Source organism: Microcebus murinus, chromosome 22, assembly GCF_040939455.1.
Source record: "Microcebus murinus isolate Inina chromosome 22, M.murinus_Inina_mat1.0, whole genome shotgun sequence".
Taxonomy (NCBI): Eukaryota; Metazoa; Chordata; class Mammalia; order Primates; family Cheirogaleidae; genus Microcebus; species Microcebus murinus.
Genome location: NC_134125.1, coordinates 9,092,084 through 9,112,091, shown reverse-complemented (window position 1 = coordinate 9,112,091; position 20,008 = coordinate 9,092,084). Strand labels below are relative to the sequence as shown.

Sequence of the window (20,008 nt, the reverse complement as noted above, 5' to 3'; positions counted from 1 at the left end):
GAACTGAATCTCCGGGTTTCGCCCTGTAACTATGGGTCTACCTAAGACAGGGGGACGGAAACACAGATGGAGTGCCTGGAAGAACCTCGGTCCTGCCCCGGGAGCCTGTGCCTTTAAGGGAAGGGGCGTGGCGAACCTCGGGGGCGTGTCCGGAGGCGTGTCAGGAGGTGTGGTCAGGGCGTGCCCGGGGCGTGGCCTAGCGGGCGGGCCGAGCCGGGCGAGCGCAGGCCGAGCTGGGGACGAGCGGGGCGCCGGGCTGGCGGGGCGCCGGGCGGGCGGGGATCGCGAAGGCCGCGAGGCCCGGCTGAGTCGAGGTTCCGAGTTTGCGGGTCCCAGGCCCGGCCCGAGGTAAGAGGGCGCCGCCGGAGGACCCGGGCACCCGGACTTCAGCCCCTCGACACCCGTCCGCTGGGAACCGGCGCGGCGATGTCCCCGGGCTCGTCCCTGGAAAGCGCAGCCGGGTCCCCGCCCGGTCCCGGGTCCCGGGTCCCGGGTCCCCGCTGCCGGTCTGCAGACCCTCCAGCCTTGGCACAGGTGCAGGCGTACAGGAGGCGTCCCATAAATGCCCACTGGTGAATAAGTGGAAGAATTTGACGGACGGTAGAGAGGAGACACATGCTTGTCCCCATGTGTTGGGGACACTGGGGGCACGAGCATTTATTGAGCGCTCACTGTATGCCCCCTTGGCCGCATTTGTGTCCATTTTACAGATGAGCAATCAGAGGCTCAAAGAGGTGAAGTGACCGCCCCAAGGCCGCACAGATAGTGAGTGACTGAGGCGAATAGGAAACTAGGAGTGTCAGGTTTCAAGTGGGTGCCGGGCAGAGTAGCACCCACGGCACCTGAGTCGTCCAGAACCACGGAAAAGAGAAGGGCCTGACTGTGTGTCAGCAGCGAGGAGCTGCTCCTGGTCCCAGCTGCGGTTCTCACCTGCTGACCGTGCTCCCGTCCTGCTCCTCCCTTTCCCTCGGGCTGCCAGGACGTTGAGAAATAGCTGTGCAAAGACCTACAGAAAAACAACGTTGTTTCATTGGCTTTAGTTTTCCTGGTTGCAAAAAAAAAAAAAAAAAACACTCATCCTAGAACACGTAAAAAAGCCAAAAGAAGAAGTTCGGTTTGCCCAGGACTTTTATTTTCCCGTCAGTTTAATTTCTTTGGAAGAAATCGAAGCCATTTTTGCCCTGGTGTTGAGGGAAGAGGCAGTTGCTAGAGACCAGCCCAGCTCCTCTGCTAAGGGGCCATGTGACTTGGAGCAATTCACTTCCCCCTGGGCCTCAATTTCCCCATCGGAAGAGCCGTTGGCCTCTTTGCTGTGAGCCTTGGGCAGGTTACATCACTCCTCTGAGCCCCACTGTCTCCTCTGTAGGGCGGGGACAAGAAAATCTGCAGAATTGTTCCGAGGATTGGATTAGGGAGGCGTGGTGCCATGGCTGAGAGTGTGGAAACAGGCCTGGGTTCAGCTCACTGTGCCTCAGTTTGCTCATCTGTAAAATGGGAATAATAATAGTAGCTTCCCCCTCTCAGCATGTTGTGGGAGTTAAATGAGGTCAACTGCGTAAAGCGCCTGGTTTGCTTATGACACACAGAACAGCAGCATTGCTTAGTAGGCTCTTTACAATGTCCCAGGCTGGGCTCTCTAGGTCTCAGGCTGGTGGCCCAGAGGCCAGGCTCACCCCTAGAGGGACGTTTTCTTGGTTTTGAGAGCCCTTGCCCAGTCCTCACCACCGCTCCCTTCCGGATTGATCTCACCCATCTGGCCCCAGAGGCAGGAGTCTCCGAATGCCATCTCAAGTCCCCAGTCCCTTCCAGGTCTCGGGCTGGGGCACCTGTCCCGTGCGTGCTCAGTGAGCAGAGCCCCGCCCCCCATGTGACTCCACGCAGACTGTGTTTCTGCGCTTCTGCTGGGGGAGGAGGGAGGGCCGTTCCTTAGCTGGACAGTTTTTTTTTTTTTTTTTTTTTTTTTTTTTTGAGACAGAGTCTCACTTTGTTGTCCAGGCTAGAGTGAGTGCCGTGGCGTCAGCCTAGCTCACAGCAACCTCAAACTCCTGGGCTCAAGCGATCCTCCTGCCTCAGCCTCCCGAGTAGCTGGGACTACAGGCATGTGCCACCATGCCCGGCTAATTTTTTCTATATATATCAGTTGGCCAATTAATTTCTTTCTATTTATAGTAGAGACGGGGTCTCGCTCTTGCTCAGGCTGGTTTTGAACTCCTGACCTTGAGCAATCCGCCCGCCTCGGCCTCCCAAGAGCTAGGATTACAGGCGTGAGCCACAGCGCCCGGCAGCTGGACAGTTTTTCAGGGCCCTCTTGCTGGGTCTGGGGGACTTCGGTGACACTGTCCCCCCTTCTCAGCTCTACCCTGCAGGTCACTGGAGCCACCAGCCGTTTGGAGCTGACCGACTGCAGAAGGGGAAGTGGACAGTGAGGCCCAGGCCCCGCGGGGCCGATGGCCGGCAGACGGCTGCACCCGTGCGGGGTGCGGGCTTTGCTTGGTGCGCTGCTGGTGGTGGAGGCGGTGTCTGGGGCCGGGGGCCTGTCTACAGGGGCCCACGGGAGCCCGCCGTTCCCAGCCTTAAGTTTGAACCAGACCCCCATAGAAGACGTGAGTATCCAGGCAGGAAGCCAGGTTGGGTGCGGGTGCATGCCTCCCCATGACAACCGTTCATTGAGCATCTAGTATGTGCCAGGCACTGGCCGAACCCTGGGATCAACCAGGGGACAGTACAGACAAAAATCACTGCTTCCAGGGAGCTCCTTGTCTCCTGGGCAGACGCGTAAAGAGGTAAACAGGAGTTTCAGGTGGTGGTGCGCTCAGTGCACCGAAAACAATAGATAAAATGATATGGGTGGGGAGGGTGTGAGCATTTCCAGCTGTTTCAGATTGGGTGGTCACAGGTGGCTTCTGTGGGGAAGTGATCTTTGAGCCAAGGCCCTAAATGGAGAGAGGAAGCCACCTACGTAGCCATCTGGGGGATACGCATTCCGGGCAAAGGGAGCAGCAAGTGCAAAGGCCCTGAGGCAGGGGCAAGCTTAGTGCGTTCCTGGAACAGCGTGGCCGGAACAGGGCAAGTGAGGGGAAGAACACTGAGAGAGGAAGATGGCCAGGTTACCAAAGGCTTGATAGGATGAGGCTAGGAGGTGAGAATTGTTTTATGACAGCGGGAAGCCAGGGGAGGTTTTCAAGCAGAGGAATGTCAAAATCTGATCTCTCTGGCTGCTCTGGGGAGAATGGAGGGAGAGGGGAGAGGGCGGTGGCGGGGAGACCAGCGGGGAGACTCAGGCAGCCACCCAGGTGAGCGACGGTGGAGGTGGGGATGGTGGGGACAGGAAAAAGCGGTGGGGTTTGGCATAAACGTTGGCGGCACAGTGAGCAGGACGTCCTGATGGAGGGGCGGGGTGGTGGGGCAAGGAGAGGAGTCACAGATGGCGCCAGCTTTCTGGGCTGACCGGCCGGGGGGTGGGGGGTGGGGGGGCTGGCAGAGGTCGGGGCGTCGGGCACAGTGGGCTCTGGGGTACCGAGGCCCCTCCCAGGCCAGGGAGGGTGTGGGCCCCGCAGACGGGCGACAGGGAGCCTGTGTCACTCCACGTGGGTGTCTGTAAGGGGAGGAGAGGTCACAGCGGATCCAGAGTGAAAGAATGAAGGCAGAGGACTGCCTGGGATGACCCGCAGAGGCCCCTGCAGCTGCAGGGGGCCGGGGTTCTCCCACGTGAGTTCTTTGGCGGGGATCCCCAACTCAGACTGGGGGCTGCGAGCGTGTACCCACTTTATGAGGCTGCGTAGCGCCTACACGTGCACTCTCTAAGGCAGGCGAGCAGGCAATTAAGCCCATTTTACAGATGGGAAAGTGGTTTGTAGTTTGAGCAATTATACATACAGTCGCGTGCTGCCTCTTGGGGACGGGAAAACTGGGTGGTCTGTGGCTTCTGCCAGATAATCTCTGTGCCGAACTCGCCAAATCCGCCCCCAGACCCCGCAGGTGGCAACGTCTGGGCAGGGGCCTCTAGATTATGAAAAGCCCAAGCCTTTCTTGATGGGCGCTAACAAAACGGAAAAGTTTTGAGCGTGTTCCGTTGATGTCCTAGTCGTGTCATTGTGTGGCTTCTTCCTAGAGTCAGTGTGGACGTCGATAGTCCGTGTTCCTGTATTAGGGCACGCAAGAGGTGACCAAACATAGGTGGCCCCAAGGTGACGGTGGCCAGACAGGTTTGATAAAGACCGTGGGCTAACGATGGGGAAATCAAGGCCCGGAGACGTCAGGCAGCTTGCTGAAGGTCACACCGCAATCCGCTTAGCTGTCCCTGTCCTCCGCATTGGTCCTACGGGCACGGGGTTGAAAGCTGGCGGCCCAGGGGCCTAATCAGGTGCACGGACTTGCCAGGCTGCTGCGGTTTCTTTCCTTTTTCTGCAGGGTGGAGGGGCTGCTTTCCGCTCTGTGACTCGAGGGCCTTCGGCAGGGCCGGCACCTGCCAGTCCTCCCAGTCCTCAGCGGCCCGAGGCTGAGTCTGCAGCCCTCTCCTGTCGCCCGAGCTCGAGCCTCTCCAGCTTCCCTGGGACAGAGTTGGTGACTCGGGAAGGAGGCTGGGAAGGGACTGGGAGGGGCGAGAAGTCACCCACCCTAGACTCAGCGAGACACCAACGCTGAGAGCTGAGGACGGCTCCTGGGGGACCCGGGGACCGGGATGTCTGGCGGGGCAGGGGCGGGGCAGGCGGCGCTGGAAGAGGTTCCGAGGCCAGGTGTGGGGAGCCGCCCTGCTGAGTCACTCTGCTGTCGCGGGCAAGGGGACAGGAAGGGGCAGTTCCCCCAGGAGCTCCAGCTAGTGACTCTCAGGCAGCGCTGGCTCTGTCACTTTGCCTCTCTGTGCCTCCCTTTTCTCATCTGCGAAGTGGAAACAATTGCGCCAACCCTCTACTTCTCTTATGAAGACAAGTGAATGAGATGATGCCCAGTACAGTGTGTGGCAAAACAGACGAAGACCTACTATGTGCTGGGCACCATGCCAGACTTTCGGTGGGGGCAGGGGGCAGATGTTAAACAATCCTATGACCCTGCAGACAACCGGGTGATTTCAAACCGTGGTCTGTGCTTAGAAGGAGAAGACTTGGGGTGATGAGAGCTTATGACAACTGGGGAGGGGAGGTGCGGCCTAGGCTGGGAGTAGTCAGGGAGGGCTGCCTGGAGGAGGCATCTTGGGAACTAAGATTTAGCAGATGAATGTGGATTAGCCGGGGGGAAGGAGTGGTGAACCAGCAAGAACGGCACATGCAGAAGGTGGACCAAGGCCAGGAGGGTCTGGGCAATGCTGGACCAGACAGCCGACCAGACCAGCTTGCCTGGAGACTGACAAGGGCAGAGGACAGCAGGGACAAAAGGTGGCAAAGGAGGGCTCTTCAGCAGCTGGAGGAGGGACATTTTTGAAAGAACCTTCTGGTAAGATTAGAGGTGGGGAGGCCGGAGGGGAACCTCTGCAGTTGTTCTGTCTTCGGGCACAGATGGAAGGAAAGGATGCATGCAAGTATTTAAGAGATGGAAACTTAGGTGACCGTATTGCCACTGAGATTTGCTGAGCACCTACTAGGTGCTGATTCTGCTACGTGAGCTCCATCTTGCTCATCCCGTCCTTATCCGCGGCACATGGGTGACATTGTCCCCGTTGTTCAGAGGAGAAAACTGAGGTTAATTTACTTGCCCAAGGTCACCTGCCTAGAAGGACTAAAATTAGGTGCCAACCTAATTTTAGGCAGTTTCATTATCGAGAGCTCAGTGCGGGGACTGTTCCGCCCCCCGGTGCTATTGCTGTTGCTGCTGTTCTCTGCAGAAGAGGAAGTGGTTGTAGGCAGCCGGCCTGCTTCCCTGGGTCCCCCTCCAGCGTCCTCCCGTCTTGGCTGGGCCCCCTGTCTCTGTCAGAAGGCCCCAGGGTGACCTTTCCTCCCTGGGAAATTCCTGAGCCCCAGCAGAGCCGCAGGCCTGGGCTTGGGGCCAGGCTACACCACCCCCCTTCCCAGTTTGGAGGGAGCCCAGCCTGACCTAGGGTTTTGGGTGGGAGCTGGGGCTGGGGTCTCAGAGCAGAAATCTGGGACGTTCATCTGCATTTTCTCAGTGGGAATAGTTGCTGGAGATTTCCCGGGCCTGAGTTGGGATGCACGCAGCAAACGCTGCAACCTCCGATGCAGACTTTTTCTGTAAAAGGCCGGATAGTGAACATCTGTGGCTCCTGTAGGCCACACGGTCTCTGCAGCTGATCACTCCGCAGACAGTATGTAAATGCCCGGGCGTGGCTGGGCCCCAGTCAATAATTATGGCTATTTGAATTGTATCCGATTTTATGTCTCATGAAATAGTCTTCCTTTGATGTATGTTTCCCAGCCATGTAAAACTGTAACAATTATCCTTAGCTTGCAGGCTGTGCCAAACCAGGTGGTGGGCTGGATTTGGCCCTGAGGCCAAAGCTTACCTATCTGTTAAATGGGAATCATTTCCTTTACCTTGCAAGAGTGTGGTAAAGGCTGCACAAAAGCATTTTGTCATCCAGGTAGTCGTGAACACACATGTATTAAGCCCCTACTGGGGGCCGGGCTCAGGGCAAATGCAAAGAAATGCAGACCAAAAAAAAAAAAAAAAATCTCGTTTGTTTCCTTCATCAATGGGGTTGGTATAATTACTCCCATTTTACAGATGGGGAGACTGAGGCTCAAAGAGGGGAAGTGAATTGCTATAGATGGAGCTATAGCTGTATCCTCCTGCCTCAGCCTCCTAAGTGGCTGGGACTACAGCTGCATGCCACTCCACCTGGCTAATTTTTAAATTTTTTGTAGAGACAGGGGTCTTACTATATCGCCCATGCTCGTCTTGAACTCCTGGCCTCCCACCTTGCCCTCCCAAAGAGCTGGGATTACAGGCATGAAGTATGAAGCTGGCCTTCTCCAACTTTTTGTTCAAAAATCTTTGTCAGTACTATCTCACACCCTTTAGGACGGCTACAATCAAAAGTAAATGACAGCAAAAAACAAAAAATTCAGACTAGGATACCTTCTGACTCAGCATTTTTCACTTCTAGAATTCTCTCTGGCAAAATATTCTCACGTGTTTTCAGAGAGTCATGTGTAAGGAAGTTGGTTGTTGGTTATACTGAAAAATTAGACACACCCAAACACCTACCAGTAGGGAGATGGTTGCCTCAGTTATATATCTCCCAGGAATGAAATATTCTGCTACTGTTAAAGACCTGCAGTGAGGCTGGGAGTGTGGTGGGGCTCTAGGGCCTGAACTGCCTGGGTTCCATCCTTCACTTTCCCATCTGTATAACGAGCACAGTAATAGTACCTCCCTCGCAGGATTGATGTGCAGATTAATTGATACAGGGTTTAAGCTCCTAGCACTCTGCCTGGCATATAAAAGTCAGTATGTTTTGATTTATATTATATGTATTAATGTATATTATTAATATATATGTTAAGCGGTAAAAGCAAATTGCAAAAACGAGAGATTTAGGATGGACCCATTTCTGTAAAACAAAACAAGCTGTATAATAGGGTATGTGTACAAATGTAACTGAACTGAGAAATGTCTGTAAGGATGTGCTTCAAGCTGATTATGGTAGGACCGCTGGGGAGAGGTGGGATGAGGGAGGGCAGGGATGAGAAGGGGGGAATTTAGAAATCTTTATATATACTTAAAAAAAAAAACAAACATGTGTTCATGAGTTACTTGTGTTAAGTTCAAATACAAGTTTATATTTAAAAGTAAAAGTGCACAGTTGGCACCAGAGGGGCACGGGGGGCTTGGAGACCAGGCTGAAGGGAGGGGACGTTTAGCTGCTTAGCTGGGCCTGGTCCAGTGGCCCTGGTGGGGGGGGGCCCTGCCTCTGATGTGTCCCCCTCCCCTCCCGCAGTGCCGCGCCGTGTGTGGCCTGAACGCCTCTGACCGCTGTGACTTCATCCGGACCAACCCCGACTGCCGCAGCGGAGGGGGCTACTTGGACTACCTGGAAGGCGTCTTCTGCCACTTCCCTCCCGCCCTCCTCCCCCTGGCCGTCACCCTCTATGTGAGGCCCTGCCCAGGGCAGGTGGTGGCAGGGGCCGTGGGCCCGGCTGGGTTTAATCCACCGTCTCCCCCTGCCCCCCCCAGGTTTTCTGGCTGTTTTACCTGTTTCTGATTCTGGGCGTCACCGCGGCAAAGTTGTGAGTCTGGCCTGGGGCTCGGTCCAGCTTGTAGACGGGGACACGGGGCCCAGGAGGCCGACACCGTGAGCCTGGGCCTGGGGCCGGTCCCGGTGGGGCGCTTACCGTCTGCTCTTCTCCCTAGTTTCTGCCCCAACCTGTCGGCCATCTCCACCACCCTCAAGCTGTCCCACAACGTGGCAGTATCCTTCCGTCCAGGCCTGGCAGGGGACCGTGGGGGAGGCTGGGTGGGGGCGGCTCCTGGCCCAGGAAAGGCCGGGAGGGCTGTGGCCGCTGCACCGACCCCTCCTTGACACGCTGTCCCCATGGTGTCACCTTCCTGGCCTTTGGGAACGGCGCACCCGATATCTTCAGTGCCCTGGTGGCGTTCTCCGACCCACGCACAGCGGGCCTGGCCCTCGGGGCGCTGTTTGGTGAGAGCAGCCCGGCTGGGGTGGGGCGGGCGGCAGAGGGGCGCAGGGGCGCTGAGCTAGGCCCCTCTCCCCAGGCGCGGGCGTGCTGGTGACCACGGTGGTGGCCGGGGGCATCGCCATCCTGCACCCCTTCACGGCCGCCTCCAGGCCCTTCCTCAGGGACATCGTTTTCTACATGGTGGCCGTGTTCCTGACCTTCACCGTGCTCTTCCGCGGCAGGGTCACGCTGGCGTGGGCCCTGGGTGAGCGGCTGCGGGGCTGGGGGCGCCAGGGCTGGCCGGTGGGAGAGACAGGAGCAGTGGCCGCGGTGGGGGGCTGATTTGATTCTACATGGCAGAAACCCGACTCAAACGGCATGAGCAGAAAAGGGACCGGGGTTCGGGGCAGGGCCGGGCGCGGGGGCAGGTGGTGGTCAACAGTGTCACGGTTTCCAGTTTTAACAAGCAGTGCAGCTGGGCTGCTGACCCGGCCACCAGGGTTCTGGCAGCAAACACGGTCCATTCAGGTGGCTCAAGGGGCACAGATGGAGGGACAGTTGCACGGAGGAACGAGGAAACCAGTGAGGGACACTGAGATGCCCAGGAACCCATAGCAGTGGGAGCTGTCAGCACCCCGAACCCCATGGCGGGAGGGGCAGGGGCGGGTGCCAGAGCCCAGTGCGGGCAGGAGGCCTGGAGCCAGTGCCCAGCGTGAGCTACGGTCCTGGGGCGTCACAGAGACTCGGACCCGCAGCACTTGAATAAGGGCCAGAGATCGCTCTGTGCGCCCGGCTTCACGTCCCTGATCGCCAGGGAGGCGGCAGGAGGGTGGCCCTGGGGGGGAGCAGGAGCAGGGCTGTGGGGGCTCAAGGGGGTGGCGTTGACCTGCTGGTCCCAGGCCGGGCCAGCACAACCAGCGACAGAACCGCCTGCCCTCGGTCTCTGGGCCTGCAGCCAGGATGCCACTTGGTGACGGCCTGCGCCCGGTCTGCAGGTTACCTGGGCTTGTATGTGTTCTACGTGGTCACTGTGATCCTCTGCACCTGGATCTACCGGTGGCAACGGAGAAGATCCCTGGCCTCCTCGGTGCCGGGGACCCCGGGTAAGGGTCTGCGGGAAGCCCCCAAGACAGGACCCGTGGGGACCGAGCGCCTCTGTGCTCTTCGCGCTCCCTCGTGCCTCCTGAGGCCGTTGCCACTGTCCCCACCAAGCCCATCTCCTCACCCTGCCCCTCCACTCGCTCCTCCAAGGCCTGCCTCCCTCCACGCCGAGCCTCGGCGCTTCTCGTACCTGCGTGTCCAAGTCTTCCCCCTGCTGTTGCCAGGGCCGCGTGCCTGGGGATTGTCACATGCTTTCATGTTTCCCACCGCCCTTGGGGTGAAATCCAGACTCGTTCATGTACACAAGTACATGCACACACATGTGCAAATACATATACAACACACGCACAGATGCACAGCATGCACACGTATACCGATACATGCAACACGCACGTATACAAATACATACACAACATACACATACACAACATACATAAGCAAAGACACACATATACGCATGAATACCTGCACGCACAAGCACCACACGCGTGCACACATAGATGTATTCGTGTGTGCTTACTCCCTGCTGGGCGCACGTATCACGTTACTCCTTCCTCTCAGTACCATGCCCTTGAGGGAGGGGCTGTTACTGTCCCCGTTTTAGGGATGAGGACACAGGCTCAGGGAGATCGAGGCCGGAGAGCCGGGGGAGGGGCAGAGCTAGGACTCTAACTCTGGGTCCCAAACCTAGACCCCAGGCCACTCCTCTACCTGCAGTGCCAGAAGTTGCAATTGCGACAAACCCTTCTGTCATTAATTTGTTTCTAAGTCTATCTGTTAGCCTGAGAGTTTCCTAGCATGTCCCCAGGCCCTGGCAGGTGCTGGTGACTCCTCCTCCAGGAAGTCTGCCACGATTTTTTTCTCTCTCTCTTCTTTGGCCACCAAGCTTTCAGGGTTCAGCACACATCACTCCTGTGCTGTCTTCTAGACCCGTCATAGCTCATTAGGCTGAAATGAAAGAGGAAAAGTGAGGCCTGGAGAGGGGCCCAAGTTCACAGAGATAGAACTAGGGCTAGAACTGACTCCTCCCTCACCTCACTCAAGGAAGAGATTTTACTTTTAGGCCACTCTTTTTGTTTTTATTTTAGAGACAGAGTCTTACTCTGTCGCCCTGGGTAGAGAGCAATGGTGTCATAGCTCACTGCCTCAGCCTCCCAAGTAGCTGGGACTACAGGCATGGCTAGTTTTTCTATTTTTCATAGAGACAGGGTTTCGCTCTCGCTCAGGCTGGTCTCAAACTCCTGCGCTCAAGCGATCCTCCCATCGCAGCCTCCCCGGGTGCTAGGATCACAGGCGTGCGCCACCTCCTGGGCCCCAAGGCCTATAAGCATTCCAGAGGACCCCTGCGAAGAGTTTCCAACTGCAAGAGAACTGTAGTATGGGCTTCAGATTCCGAAAAGTACACCGAAGTCCCATGTTTGAATTATGTCTTCAAACGCCCTCATTAAATGGAGCATTTTAGCTGCGTCCTCACGTTGAAAACGTTAGGGGGGCCGGACTTTCCCGCTGCGTAAGGGTTCCCGAGCCCGCGTGGGGGTGTGGACGCCGGCACCCTTAACACCGGCCTGTCCCGGGGTGCCCTCCCCCAGAACAGCTCTGGGAGGGCTGGACCCCCTAGTGGCCTCTCTCCTGCAGAAGTCCCCTCGGACGCCGAGGAGGACCGGGCGTCTTCCAACACCAACAGCTATGACTACGGTGAGTGCCGTGCCCCGGGCCCAGCCTGGAGGGGGGCCGGGGAGGGGATTCCTGGAGACCGAGGCAGCCACGGACGCCCCCCACCCCCTGCCCCGCACACAGGGGATGAATACCGGCCGCTGCTGCACCAGGAGACCACGGCCGAGATCCTGGCCCACGCCCTCAACCCCCTGGACCTCAGGAAGTGGAGGAGCAAGTCCACCTACTGGAGGGCCCTCAAGGTGTTCAAGGTAGGAGGGGCGGACACAGGCTGGCGGCTTCATGGCAATGACCACACAGCGGCTGCGCCACCTTCTGCAGCTCGATGGCAGGCAGGGCCCGGCGACTGCTGGGACCCGCTCAGAATAGGTGGCTGGGGACCTGGTGGGGACAGCGGGCCGTGGAGCTCGGCTGATGGCCTCACCTAGGGGACATCTGTCCTCCGGGCCGGGAGCACGCGTGGCTAGCGTGTGCTCGTGCGTTCCAGCAGCCGAGCGTGGGAGACTCACTCCGGCGCTTCACGCGGTCCCGCCTGGGCGCCCTAGCCTTGGTCCTGAGTCACCGAGGTCACCGGTGTGTGGCCGGCCGGGACTCGGGCCTCCCCGCCCACGCCCTCCCTCCCGTGCCCGCCCGACAGTTGCCCGTGGAGTTCCTGATGCTGCTCACGGTCCCCGTCGTGGACCCGGACAGGGACGACCGGAACTGGAAACGGCCCCTCAACTGTCTGCACCTGGTCATCAGCCCCCTGGTCCTCGTCCTGACCCTGCAGTCGGGCGTCTGTGAGTGTCCCCTCCCCCGGGCCGGCCCCCTCGCCCTCCCCACGTTCTGGGGTTTTCTTCCCAACCACACCAGGGCGTCTGGCGGCAGATTCCTGGGCATACAGCAGGTGCTTAATAGGTGTCACTCCAGCCTGGGGACAGAGTGAGACCCCATCTTAACAAAAAGCAAACCACTCAGCTCACATCCTCAGTGCCCCCCGCGCCCCAGCCACCTCCTGAAACTCCTCCAGCGCAGGCTCGGCTAACGCAGAGAAAGGGCTGCTTGCCCAGGGACCCGGTCCCAAAGCCAGCGCTGTGGGTAAACATCACATTATTTAAAAAAAAAACTGTGTTCTGTCAAAATTGCCCCGAGAAGAACAAAAGGACGGCCTTGAGGGCCCTGTCTGGGCACTCGAACATTCATCACTTGAAGACCAGTGTCCACTCTCTAGTGAAAAGCGCGGTGTGCAGGGAATTCTAGAGCATTCTTCCTGCCTGTAGGGTTCCTCCCGTTAGTGGTCTAGTAAGAAGGCTCTGGAACCTTCACGGCCTGTTAATGGATTGGGTGGAGGCGTGGACTTACCGAGAGCAGGAGTTGGGCACCCGTCGGCAGGTACAGTTGGGTGTCACCGTCGCCGACAGTTCATCTCAGGGAGCCATGCGCGTCCATCCATTGGTAGTGCCTGGCCGGAGGCTCAGCTGGCCCGAGCGTGTGGTTGATTAGTGATGTCTGCCGTGGAGGAGGGACAGGGGAATGGCTGCGAGTCGGTCTTAGCCGTTCCCACTCCAGTTCCATGTTGAGGGTTTTTTGTGTGTCCGTCTTTCCTTCCACATGTGACAAGCTAGAGGGCAGGGCCTGTGCTTTTGACTTTTTCCTCCTCTGGAAGCACCCTAGGCGGGGCTGGGCACGCAGGCGGAGTTTGCCTTACACCCCAGCAGTGGGTTGTGTGCAGGTCCCAGCCCCCTCGGTCATTCTGGGGGGGGGTGTCCGGGAGGAGGTGCGAGTGGAAGCTGTGACAGTCCCGGCCCCTCTCCTGTCCCGCTCAGATGGCGTCTACGAGATCGGCGGCCTCCTGCCCGTCTGGGCCGTGGTGGTGATCGCAGGCACAGCCCTGGCTTCCGTGACCTTCTTTGCCACGTCCAACCGCAAGCCCCCCAGGCTGCACTGGGTGAGCTCTCCCAGGCGGCGTCCCGCCCCGCCTCTGGGGCAGATTGACCAGCAGTTGCTTCCCACGGTGACAGGTTACCTGAAACCCTAAAGCTTGACTTTGTGGACTTTATGGGTAATTCACAGACCAAACAATCCACCCATTTGAAGTGTTCCATTCAGTGCTTTTTATTACAGTTAACAGAGTCACGCCACCCTCACTACAATCAATTACAGAGCATTTCACATCCCAAAGAGAAACCTCACAGCCATTAGTGTCACTTCCGTTTCCTCCTTCCCCCACCCCGGCCCTGGCAGCCTCCACTCTCCCGTCTGTCTCTGCTCGTTGGCCCATCACGGACATTTCATGTAAATAGAAACCGCGCGACACATGGCTTCTGTGACTGGTTTCTTTCACTTAGCGTGATGTTTTCAAGGCTCATCCATGTCGGAGCATGTGTCAGGGCTGCATTCCTTTCTGTGGCTGAATAATGTTCCACGTGTGGCCCGGACACGTTGTGTTCAGCCATTCTTCTGTGGATGGACGTGAGTTTGTTTCTGTTCTTTGGCTATTCTGAATAATGCTGCTGTGAACATTTGCGTGAACATTCCTGCGTGGAGCTGTGCTTTCATTTCTCTTGGGTATTTTACTAGAAGTAGAATCGCTCAGACAGATAGTAGCTGTGTGTTGAACTTTTTGAGGAACTGACAGCCTGTTTTCCGTCACGCTGATGAGGAAGCACCAGGTTTTTAATGATGACAATCTTGGTGTCTTTTTGTGTTCTCTCTAGTCTGCACACTCTCAGGAATTCTTAGGCAGCTTGTCCAGAGACTTTTCCTTCAAAAGTTTACTTAAATTTTTCATTTCTTCTTTTTTTTTTTTCGTTTGAGACTGAGTCTCACTCTGTTGTCCAGGCAGGAGTGCCGTGGCGTCAGCCTAGCTCACAACAACCTCCAACTCCTGGGCTCAAGCGATCCTCCTGCCTCAGCCTCCCGAGTAGCTGGGACTACAGGCATGCGCCACCATGCCCGGATGATTTTTTCTATATGTTTTTAGTTTGCCAATTAATTTATTTCTATTTTTTTAGTAGAGACGGGGTCTTGCTCTTGCTCAGGCTGATTTCGGATTCCTGACCTTGAGCGATCCTCCTGCCTGGGCCTCCCAGAGTGCTAGGATTACAGGCGTGAGCCACCATGCCTGGCCAATTTTTCATTTCTTAATACTTATTGATAATTTTTTTTTTTTTTTAGAAACTCTGAATGCATTTACCAACCCACAGGGGGTTGAATCTTCAGCAAATTGATCATTTAGGGAAGTGGTCTTTTATTATTTAGGGAAAACTGCCTTTTATTATTGATTGATTGATTGACACAGTCTCACTCTGTTGCCTGGGCTAGAGTGCAGTGGCGTCATCATAGCTCACAGCAACTTTAGACTCCTCGGCTCAGCCTCCCGAGTAGCTGGGACTGCCTGTACATGCTCTTGCTCAGGCTGATCTCCAACTCCTGGCCTCAAGCAGTTCTCCAGCCTCAACCTCCCAGACTGCTAAGATTACAGGCATGAGCCACTGTGCCCGGCCAACTTTCTTATTTTTTCAAGCACCAATATACGCTACAACATGGATGAACCTTGAAAACGTTACACTGAAAAGAAGACAGCAGAGAAAGAGCCCGTGTTGTATAATTCCACTTATATCAAATGCCCATAATGAGCAAATCCATGGACACAGCTAGTAGAAGTTGCTAGAGCTGAGGAGGGGGAAATGGGGAGCAACTGCTGATGGGTACAGGGTTACTTTTCGGGGTGATGGGCAGTATTCGGCTCATAGACTGGAAATCTGATACAAGCTATGATGGACCCTTCCTTTCCCAACAAAGTGATCACATTGAACTAAGGTTTTACCGAGCAGTTACTACATGCAGGCTCTAGCTGCATAGACTATAAAAGCTTGTGTTATGCTCATGAGTGGATACTGCCATGATCCCGTTTTACGGGGCAGGGGCCGAGGCTGTGTCCCTGCTGGGGCTGGCCTTGGTCCCGCCACACGCCATTCCCTCCGCAGCTCTTTGCTTTCCTGGGCTTCCTGACCAGCGCTCTGTGGATCAACGCGGCCGCCACGGAGGTCGTGAACATCTTGCGGTCCCTGGGCGTGGTCTTCCGGCTGAGCAACACCGTGCTGGGGCTCACACTGCTGGCCTGGGGGAACAGCATCGGAGGTGACTCAGGGCTGGGTGGGGTTCTGGGGTGAGCACAGCCATATAGGAGTCCTTTGCTCCCCCAGCCAGAGTCTCGTCTGAGCCGGGGTGTGCAGGGTGTCTGCCCTTAGCGTATGCTTGGTGCCCACTGTCGTCCTGGAGTGACCGTCACTGGGCTTCGGGGTGAGGTGGCCCACACTGCAGCTGGGCCAGGAGACTCTACAGAGGCCCCTGCCTCTTCCCCACTCTCTGATGTGGGACGCTCGGTGGCTGCCCAGAGTTCAGGCAGGGCATGGAGTCCATTGCAGCCAACCATGCTTGATGTATATATATATATACATGGGCATGTGACGTGTGCAGACATTCATACACACACATATACATACATGTACACCCTTCTCCAGCTGCGGCAGCCAGGTAAGGTTGGCCGGGCTGTGCACTGCACAAGAGCATCCAGGCAAGGGGAGAGGGGAGCTAAAATCTAGCCCTCTCTCTACTGACCTTTGGGTAGCTTTTTCTAATGCACACGGAGGTGCTGTGCGCGCTAGCAGCAGATGGGACTTGGGTGAAAGATTGGTAGCAGCATGTCACACTGTGCCCACAGAGTCGCTCCTGGCGGGAAACAGCGGTGTAAAAGGAACGGGGAGGGAACCATATCTTACAGGGTCGTGGCCTCGCACACAGCACCTCAGTGTTTGTCGCCTGGATCCCCGTGGGTGAGAACCAGGCGCGAATGGCCAAGGAGGGCCTGGGGGAGCCGCTGACCACTCGGGCCCTCTCGTTTCCATGCAGACGTCTTCTCGGATTTCACACTGGCGCGCCAGGGCTACCCAAGGATGGCTTTCTCGGCCTGCTTCGGTGGCATCATCTTCAGTATCCTTTGCGGGGCCGACCACAGCCCCAGCGCCGGCGCTGGTCCCCACCCTCTGGGATCGGCTCTCGGTGTGACACCTTGGGCAGGTGTCGTGGCTGCCAGAGCCTCAGGCTCCTCATCTGTAAAATGGGGATATTGGGAGCACTGACCGCACAGGGTTGTTGCGAGGATGCAGTGAGCTGGACGGAAATCCTGGCACCTGGCGAGCGCCCAGGGGATGCAGGTGTTATCACTGCGGGGGCGGGGGTGGCACCAGCAGATGCCCACGCGGCGAGCTTAGGCGCCCTATGGGAGACCCTCTTTCTCTCGCCTATGAGGACATGTCATGCTCTACGTCAGGGGCTGGCAAACTTTTTTTTTAAAAGGCCAGACAGTGAATATTTTAGACTCTGTGAGTCACAGAGGCTCTTTCGCAACTACTCAAAACTCTGCTGTTGTAGTGCGAACACAGGCATAGACAATTCATAAACAAATGGGCGCGGCTCTGTTCCAATAAAACTTTATTTATAAAAAGCAGATAGTGAGCCAGATTTGGCCAGAGGGCTGTTGTTTGCCAACCCCTGGCCTATATAGTAGGAAGGACAGGTATAGCCAGCTTGGGCCACAGAGAAAAAAGGGATTTGAAACCAGATGGGCGTGGGTGCCAGCTCTGGTGCCCCTGCCACATGCCACACTTTCCAAACCTCAGCCACCTTCCTTGTAAATTACACATGGGAAGGGTAAGAGGGAAGGTGAGGGAAAGTACCAGACGGTGCCCGGCACTCGGCAGACATCCAACAAGCAGTGGATCTTGCTGGTTGCTAAATGAAGTCACATCGTCACAAAGCACCCGACGTCTGCGGAGAGTGCCCACAATGACAGGGCCGTAGGGTGAGCTGGTCCCAGGCTTAGCAGGTCCCTTGGGGCCCTTTCGTGCCCACCGAGACCCGCTCCTGGCCTCTCAGGTTGGGTGGGGAGGAGGGAGCCCTGAACGACCCCTCGAGATGGCCTTGCTCAAGCTCCATCACCTGTTAACTCACAGGACTATGGCAGTCGCCTCCCCTCACCTGGCCTCAGTTTCCCTGTCTACCGAGTGCTTACAGGCGCTGAGCATTTCTGGCACCTTCTCCAGTCCTTGCAGACTGAGTGTAGATAGGATGTACACTCAACACCCACCTTCTTAGAGGCACCCAAACCGATGGGGTCTCAGATAGCAGCAGCAGGGGGGGCCGGGCATAGATCGTAAAGAAAGCCGAGTTTCTTCTTGCTGTGGCGTCCCAACCCCCGGGTTGCAGCCAGTAGGAGGGACGGGCCTCGCGGTTGGCTTGAGGGCAGACCGTTCACGGAGCCTCCTGAGCTGGCTGCAGACATCCTCGTGGGCGTGGGGCTGGGCTGCCTGCTCCAGATCTCCCGGAGCCACGCGGAGGTGAAGGTGAGTGGCCGGACAGTTCTGCAGGGGACCGCAGCGTAGCGCCACCCCCCACCCTCCAGCCCTCTGGCCCCGGAGAGCGTCCCCGTCCCCATCCCAGCAGATTACACTTCCTGGGGACAAGTCTGATTTGTAGACTATTTGAAAATAGTCTGCATATTGGATTGAAAAAAAAAAAATGTAACTTGGGAGGAAGACCCTGGGTTTGGGTGCTTAAGTCTCTTACTGTGTGACTTCGAGTGAGTTAGGACATCTCTGGGCCTCAGTTTCCTCCCCTGTGAACTGGGGCTGATGGCACCTCCCAAGCTTCCAGGACAGGCCCGCAGGGCCAGGCTGAATCCTGTATCCTAAGGCTGCCCACGGGGAGGGCCGGGACGGAAGAGATTAGAGGTGCCGTCCACTGGAGACACCCCAGCCTGGGCGCCCAGCAGATTTGGTTCTGCAACACCCTTGGGCTGGCAGAGCTTCTCAAACATGCTTGTGAATTTCCTGGGGGCACGAGAGCCCTCCTGCCCCCGCGTTCCAGGGCGCTGGGGTCTGGGAATCTGCATTTTTAACACGCTCCCCGGGGCCCAGGCAGGTAACACAAGGGCTGCATTTGAGGAACTATTCTTAACAAGAGGGTCGAAAACTCAGGCACCTAGGGCCGGGCAGGTAACAGAAACGTGTGGGTGACCCAGGTGGGCCTCGTATGGCCAGACAGTCCAGTTTTTCTAGAGAAGAAATCCTAGGTGAAATTTTCCTATTTAAAAATATTGTTCCAACTACATGAACTACAACCTGTGGGATAAAAAATAAAAATATTGCACGAACAAACAAGGCAGGGTGGGGGCCCCGGCCACAGGGTGGCAGCCCCCCAAACAGGTGGAAGAGCAGGTTCCCTTTCCCTGCTGCTTCAGAGCCCGGAAACTTCTGGGGCCACGCCTGGGTCACCTGCCACACGCAGGGTGCCCTCACACACGCACCTGTCGGCGGCTGGCGGGGCGGTGGCGGGCGGTGATGGACAGTGGCGGGCGGTGGCGGGCGGTGGTAGGCAGTGCCCCAGCTCTCCCCTTGTCCCCCGCAGCTGGAGCCGGACGGGCTGCTGGCCTGGGTCCTGGCGGGCGCGCTGGGGCTCAGCCTGGTCTTCTCCCTGGTGGCCGTCCCGCTGCAGTGCTTCCAGCTCAGCAAAGGCTACGGCTTCTGCCTGCTCCTGTTCTACCTGAGCTTCCTCCTCGTGGCCCTGCTCACCGAGTTCGGAGTGATTCACCTGAGAGGCGCGTGACCGAAGCCGCCTGGTGGGGTGGCCTCGCCGCAGGGGACCCTCGGCCCCCCGCCAGGGGAGGACAGGGGACCAGCCCGCCCGTGAGTGGGCGCGGGCTCCTGTGGTGGCTCTGGGGCTCTCGCTGCCAGCCTGACGTCGCTGCTGTGCGCGGGAGGACCGCTACGTCCCTTGAGCTGCCAGCACCCCACCGGCTCATTGCTGGACTTCGGAGATGGCTTTGCCCCGGCCGCGGGTCCGGACGGAAGCTCTCCGAGGCCGCCTTCAGTCACCGCCAGAGCTCTCTGGGGACGGCGGGGTATGGGGAAGGGGCGGCATGGCGGGCAGCCTCGTGCTGGAGCCCCCTGGCGTGTCAGGGCCGCAACACCTGCGCAGACGCAGGCTCTGCCCGACCCCTCACTGGGCCTGTGGTGCCACCTCCTCAGGGCGCAAGTGGCCGCCCAACCCTGACTCAGGGAACCAACCGGGTGACAGGACCCCCAGGCCTCAGGCCACCGAGGCTGCGCTCCAGGGCTGCACCAACTGACACAGAATTTCAGATAACCTGATTTTTCAACTTCTTGCAAGTTGTGGTGTTAACAGAGCTGAAAGAGGGTGCGAGTAACAGCAATACGTTTCCGGAGCCCACTGTCCCCACCCCCGCCCGCCCGCGCCACGCCGGCCGGCCCTAGACAATCCCGACTGTCCAGACGCCCCTGTGCCCGGAACCTTGGGAGTCCCCAGCTGCAAACGGGGGCCAGTTTGTGCCCTGTGCCTACCTCGGGGCTCCCTGGTGCCTTCCTGCTGTCACGCAGTGGCCCTGCCTTTGAAATGAGCGACCCTTCAGTCTGCCCAGGTGCCTTACACAGGTAAAGAAAAGAGATTCAACTGTCTTTTTTCCAAATAAAAAATGATGAAATGTTTCATGCATATAGTGAATAGCGCACGCCCCACTCTTTTCAGTTCTGACCCCGGGGCTAGGGCGGCCGGGCTGCGGTGGGTGGGGCCGTGGATGGCACCGCCCCTGTCCCCACAATACC

At 57.5% G+C, this 20,008-nt stretch overlaps 1 protein-coding gene across 1 annotated transcript; it reads left to right on the top strand.

Annotated features, from left to right (window-relative positions):
• The first annotated feature begins 214 nt into the window (after positions 1-214).
• Positions 215-19,783, top strand: SLC8B1 (solute carrier family 8 member B1). Its single transcript, XM_075996597.1, has 16 exons — positions 215-348; positions 2,354-2,603; positions 7,892-8,044; positions 8,128-8,180; positions 8,305-8,361; positions 8,487-8,593; positions 8,668-8,835; positions 9,566-9,673; positions 11,307-11,366; positions 11,469-11,596; positions 11,983-12,124; positions 13,151-13,272; positions 15,314-15,467; positions 16,239-16,319; positions 17,667-17,731; positions 18,795-19,783. The coding sequence occupies exons 2-16, from the start codon at positions 2,448-2,450 to the stop codon at positions 18,990-18,992; spliced, it is 1,752 nt and encodes a 583-aa protein (XP_075852712.1). The 5' UTR covers positions 215-348; positions 2,354-2,447; the 3' UTR covers positions 18,993-19,783.
• Positions 19,784-20,008: the final 225 nt, after the last annotated feature.

Bases quoted from the DNA above. Each gene is read 5' to 3' on its own strand.
- SLC8B1 (XM_075996597.1), top strand. From the start codon at position 2,448: ATGGCCGGCAGACGGCTGCACCCGTGCGGGGTGCGGGCTTTGCTTGGT. The intron at 11,597-11,982 runs GTAGGAGGGGCG...CCCGCCCGACAG, and splicing joins GGGCCCTCAAGGTGTTCAAG to TTGCCCGTGGAGTTCCTGAT. The intron at 13,273-15,313 runs GTGAGCTCTCCC...TTCCCTCCGCAG, and splicing joins AGCCCCCCAGGCTGCACTGG to CTCTTTGCTTTCCTGGGCTT.